The following is a 6,177-nucleotide window of genomic DNA, read 5'->3' as shown; positions in this document are numbered from 1 at the left end:
AAAATACAATGACTTCAATTCTAATAAGAGCAAACACAAAACACAATACGATTTGATATCGGGGCAGTTCAAGAGCAGATAACATATACCTTGCATTCTAAACAAGATGCATAGAGGCAGAACGCTGGCAGGAACGGCACCCTGCTTACCGTGGTGCTGAAGGATAGCTCCTCCCTACTGGAAGGTTTCTCAGATATAAACCAGCAGGTTACAGGCGCCGTGCTTTAAAGTAATCCGGTTCTCGCCCGTGATACATTACAGTTTAAATCGGAATAATTTCCGTAGGATTCTACACCTCTCAAAAAAGAAGAAAATCGTGCATGTAAGTGTTTACAATTATTTCAATGTATCTGTGACAAAGTTAAGTCGCTATATTTTACTGGGGTTGTATTGAAACCATTTAACATAATATATAGATATATTTATTTAACATAATATATATGTATATATTTATGTGCATATTATATAGAACATATAGAAGTAATACATTGCAATTAGTGCCCAGGTTAACTATACTATAACCAAAATAGCCAAGATATTGAAAGTTTTAAACGTGTCCCTTTTTCGCAGATATCTGTAAAGACCTGGACCGATTCAGCTAGACTTTCTATGATGGCATTATTTGTTCAAAACATCAGCAACTTTAGCCTAGAAATGGAGACGCAGCAGGACCTGCACAGAAACGAGAGCCTTGCCTACATTGAAGTCGCGCTTCTGTGCGTGATATTCTTGTGCGCTTTGGGTTTAAATTCGGGGATCCTCGTTATCCTCTGGAAGAGACGGAAGCAGGTTTCCAGAATGCGCGTTTTTGTGCTACACCTTTGCTTGGCAGATCTCGTGGTGGCTTTTTTCCAAGTTTTTCCACAACTTTTTTGGGACATAACAGACAGATTTGTTGGCCCCGACGTGGTGTGCAGGCTAGTAAAGTATTTGCAGATTGTAGGCATGTTTGCTTCGACATACATGATTGTGGTGATGACCCTGGACCGCTACCAGGCGATATGCAAACCCATGGTGACTTTTCAAAGAAAGAGAGCCCGCTGGAACGCCCCGGTTTGCGTGGCTTGGGGCATCTCTTTGGTCGGAAGCCTCCCTCAGATTTTCATATTTTCCAAGGCTGAAGTTTCACCGGGAGTGTTTGACTGTTGGGCTAAGTTTATAGAGCCGTGGGGACTGAAAGCGTATGTGACGTGGATAACACTGGTAATTTTCATTTGTCCTATCCTTACCGTGATAGTCTGCCAGGTGCGAATCTGCCGCGCTATCCAGATAAACCTGTACACAAAGACGCACCAGCACAAAGAGAACGCCGCTAAGACACCCCTTCCTTCAAGGGCTAGCAGCATCACAGGAGTGTCTAAAGCTAGAATCAAGACTGTGAAAATGACAGTGGTGATTGTAATGGCTTACATCTTCTGCTGGGCGCCGTTCTTCATCGTACAGCTGTGGTCTGTCTGGGATGAAAATGCCCCCACCGAAAGTAAGAACCGTTTTCAGTGTTCTTTTCAGAATTCGTTCTGTTTGGACAGTATTTGGTATAGATTAATGTTAGCCATTAATTATGTATATCACATACCACAACATCAGAATTTCGAACAATATTTAAAAATAATGTTTTTGGTTTCTTTTTTTTTTTGCGTCACAGTGCCTCATTAAGAATCTGTTCAACATACTGTATCGGGTGTTTTTTTTTAAAGTTTTTTTATTTTATTTTATTGGACTTTACATTATATATATGAAAGGAGAAAAACATCAGAAAGTTACAGAAATATAGAAGGAACTCGGAAATTGGATTACAATGTATTTAATTAAATTGTTAAATTAACTTATTACTATATACGCTTGACTATTTTCCTCTTAAGAAAAACGGTACAAATAACATTTTGTAAAATCTTATAAAAAAAATAAATGAAAAATTATTCCCCAAGGTTTATTCTTTAAATACATATAAAACGCTAACATGAATGCATTTTCATTTTCAGCTGCTACATTTACCATCTTAATGCTGCTGGCAAACCTGAACAGCTGCACGAACCCCTGCATCTACCTGCTCTTCAGCGGCCCGCTGCCCAGGAGACTAGCCACCCTGCTCTGCACAGGACGCCCCGGTCTGAAGGAGTCGGTGCCGGAAGAAAACACTATCATCAGCACCCTCTACCTGAGCCTCAGGAGCCTCTCCGACTCACGATAGATGGCCTTTTCTTTAAGGGAAGCTGTATATAGTATCATTATTTTAAATGCACAGTCAGACCTACAACGTTTGAATTGCAAAGGACTTACTTCAAATACAGAGTTTTTAGATGCTGAGTTTTTTTTTCTTTCTGAAATACAACAAGAATATAAGAGATATGGCAGCAGGTTGTTTTAAGTTTTCTAAATTATGTTTTAAGTGATGTATTATTATTTATTATTATTTATTTCTTAGCAGACGCCCTTATCCAGGGCGACTTACAATCGTAAGCAAAAACATTTCAAGCGTTACAATACAAGTAATACAATAAGAGCAAGAAATACAATAAAACAAGTAAAGTACAAGTTTGACAAACCACAATTCAATAATACAGCAGGTAATAGTGATAGTTACATCAGGATATGATTAAATAGTGATAGTTACATCAGGATGTGATTAAATACAAAGTACTACAGGTTAAAAACTTGGCAGATTACAGTATTCTGAAGTACAGGATTAAATGCAGTAAAATAGGGGCTGATAAGAGCAAAATAAAGCACATTTACATGAAGAGTGATAGTGTCCCAGGATACAAACAGAGGAGTTCTACAGGTGCTCTTTGAAGAGGTGAGTCTTAAGGAGGCGCCGGAATGTGGTCAGGGACTGGGCAGTCCTGACATCTGTAGGAAGGTCATTCCACCACTGCGGAGCAAGGGTGGAGAAGGAGCGGGCTTTGGAGGCAGGGGAGCGTAGCGGTGGTAGAGCTAGTCTTCTAGTGCAGGCGGAGCGGAGAGGTCGAGTGGGGGATGTATATGTTTACAGTGTGTAGATTAGTGCATGCCTGCTAGACTGAACATACAATATACCGTCTTACGTTGAGTGTAACAATTTGTAAAGGATCTGCAAAACTAATCAATTTGCCTGCTTAAGTGACTAGGAATAAACATCCAATTGATAAATGCTAACAGGGTCCCTTACTGTGAATACAGAAACGGACAGATACAGCATAGTGACTGTTCTTCATTCAACATTAACAATTAGCCTCAAGCAAGGTAAACGAAATAATGTTATTAGTGAGTGGCGTATCTTTTATGAGCTTTGAAAATACAAAATGTGTATGTGCTTTGCCGTCATTATTGAGGAAATGTTACCTTTGAGAAAACATTGGATTGTAAAATAGACATAGTATTATATTTAATTTGTAGCACGTTTCAGCTGTATCGCTTTACTTTGCAGATTAATGATAGATAAATCTGACAAAATAACAGTGTCCCTACCAGTCAAACAGTGTAAGCCAAACGTTTAAGAATTAAACATACCTCGTAGGTAACAGATTTTAAACACACCTTTGTGTTCATTTTAATTATTTGAGAATATGCTTTAGACGCACAAAAGACACAAGTGTAACCAAAATAAACGTATATAAAGGTAGGAAAGAGGTTCTACAGCCATGCACCCGTGAGAACTTATGCCTAACCTTCCAGAAACAACAAAGAGCATTTCTAATAATAATTCAGACATTACGTGCTTAGCTAAATATCAAACATATTTGTTTTTGAGTAGACAGGCTTTTTTTAATCTGTTAATGTGTTTTCTTTTCTTTTCTTTTTTTTAAATATGTATTGTTGCCAATTTACAACTAGTGGAATAGCGGTAGCTACGTGTTTGTTAAACGTATTTTAATACTGTTTTCTATTTTTTCATTGTGTTTTGTGAATGTATTGAACTAAAATGTCGAGTCAATAAAAATACGTTAAACATGTTTATGTAGGCCTATTTTATGTAGTCACATTTTTAACATTACAGCTAAAATTGTAACGATTCCATACGTCACAATGTGGATTTTGCAACAGAAAAAACCCAAAACAAAAACAAAACACACTCGCACACAAGTCAAGCCAGACCAGTTAGAAATTACGTTTTTTTAACATTTAAAAAGTGTTCAATACAACACACAAACGTAATCCCTTTTTATAGGCAATCCTTAGTAGAATGATTCAGTATACAGCAGTTGTAGCTTCTACAGCAGCTGAACTCAGTCCAGTTTGATTACATTCTCTAAAGCTGACTATGTGCAAGTTCAAGCAATTTATTAGTTGAATGTAAAATTAGACTTTCTCTAGCCATTTGTGGCACATTTTATTAACAAAACAATTAGGACCAAAATGAAGGTAAAATGAGCACGTTTTTGTGAAAAAAAATAATATATATTGGTCTTGTAAAACTAGAGCATAACCCTATTGACATGATATTGAAGGGTGTATGGTATTTCCTGAAATGTTTTATATAAAACAAATTAAAACATAATAGTTTATTTGTCGTCTGGAGCGATTCCTGGTTAGTTGTATAACATTAAAATGTTTTATTACTTTCAGAAAGACAGTAATTCAAGTTAATGTATCTCTCATTATAGCTTGTGCCATTCTTACGCCTCATCCAATTGTGTTTAAAGTCTTTGATGTTGAAACACATTCGCAATTAGTAGGTGGTGCACAACTGAACGGAATGAAGTACTGTGGAGCTGACACCACCTTTCACCTCCCACGCCTCTTACGAGTGTGTGTGGAACAATAAGAAAAGATCTGAGAAATGAATGAGCAGTGACTATATAAAAGATAGAAGTTAATACAGCTAATGGGCAAATTGGACGAAAACTAGGCTGGACCACCCATGCAATTGGAGGGAAGTCGGAACACTGTTGTATTACAGACGATTGCGGTAATGAATAATACAGTAATAATAATAATCAGAATCAACATATATTAAATGTTGTCAGCAAACTATTCCTAAACTAATAAAAATGTGCAGCCAAAACAAGTCATCCTGAGACTGACCACAGGACAATGTCAGGTTGAAGGGTAGTTGTAGCAATCTTGATTGGGAAAATAAGGCGCTGGCCAACATCTGCCTGCATACTCCAATTGTCCCAGATGAATCTTAGTTTAAATAACCTCTGTCTGCCAGCTATTGCTAATACTGGTGGCGAACTGTTGGTCTTATTATGCCGTTCTTCCAGTGCTAATGCCAATCATTGCAGTACCCTGGGTCAAATAATGCATCAAGCCCTCAAGACTGTCCCCCACATCTGTGATGCAAGAAAATGGACCCCCTGGGCCTGCAATCGCTTTTACAGATCCACTGAGAGTGGAGCCTGGCGCAGATTTCCAGACACGCATGGAGCAAGCTGATACTTGGAGAATGTGATTGTAAAATTTGTGAAATTGTAACAATGAATATTGTAATCTGTACTGTGTTTTAAAGGATGTTAAGGCTAGCAGAAGCAGTATTGCAGAAATTCATGTTGAGCATACCCTGAGAAAGACTGAACAAAACTGACCTAATGTAAACTCTGTGGGCCCCTTGGAATTCACATTAGTAATATGATAGCTTCTTAAAACTTAGACGTGGGCCTCTCCTTATCGGAAGGTTACTGGTGTAATAGTTTACCTTGGAATGAGTCCATTTAGCAAAATTATCATCTAATTCAGTTAACTTAAAAATAATAACTTAACTCTAGGGACTGCTAAGAGAAGGATTTTAGTCAGCAAGGCCAAGTGCATTGAGAAGGATAGCTACTTTAAATTAAAAGATAGATTTGCTGTTTTTTTTATTTAAAGAGAAGGGAGTATATTTTAACCCAAAGAAGTACTAATTGACAGAGCAGGTGTTGTATATCAAAAAACACCTCTCCTTATAAACTCTTCTCTTAAACAAGTAATACGAACTTTGTAGTACAGGAAAATATAATATTATTTTTAGCAAAAACCCACATATTTAGGGGTTAGAGAAATAGGGAGCATGAGATCATATATGATTAATTTTATAGGAGTAAACGGACAAGTATAACCTATAGTATTAATTCTAACGATAAGGACTGTCTAAAAAGCCAGATGTTTTAAGTTTAATTAAGCCTTATGATGCACGTAGCATGGAAAAATTACTATAAATGTAAGAGCAGAGTTACAGTTTAGTTACGCTGCAAACCGGTCCATCCTCGGCAGAGCTCC

The 6,177-nt window shown here is 37.4% G+C and overlaps 1 protein-coding gene across 1 annotated transcript; it reads left to right on the top strand.

Annotated features, from left to right (window-relative positions):
- Positions 1-243: 243 nt before the first annotated feature.
- Positions 244-3,914, top strand: LOC117411751 (oxytocin receptor-like). The gene is made up of 3 exons (XM_034019485.2): positions 244-322; positions 571-1,480; positions 1,983-3,914. Exons 2-3 carry the CDS (start codon positions 610-612, stop codon positions 2,189-2,191), a joined length of 1,080 nt encoding a protein of 359 aa, XP_033875376.1. The 5' UTR covers positions 244-322; positions 571-609; the 3' UTR covers positions 2,192-3,914.
- The last annotated feature ends 2,263 nt before the right edge of the window (positions 3,915-6,177 follow it).

Source organism: Acipenser ruthenus, chromosome 25, assembly GCF_902713425.1.
Source record: "Acipenser ruthenus chromosome 25, fAciRut3.2 maternal haplotype, whole genome shotgun sequence".
Classification (NCBI taxonomy): Eukaryota; Metazoa; Chordata; class Actinopteri; order Acipenseriformes; family Acipenseridae; genus Acipenser; species Acipenser ruthenus.
The sequence above is the reverse complement of the archived record's forward strand: the minus strand, read 5'-3'. Positions and strand labels throughout refer to the sequence as shown.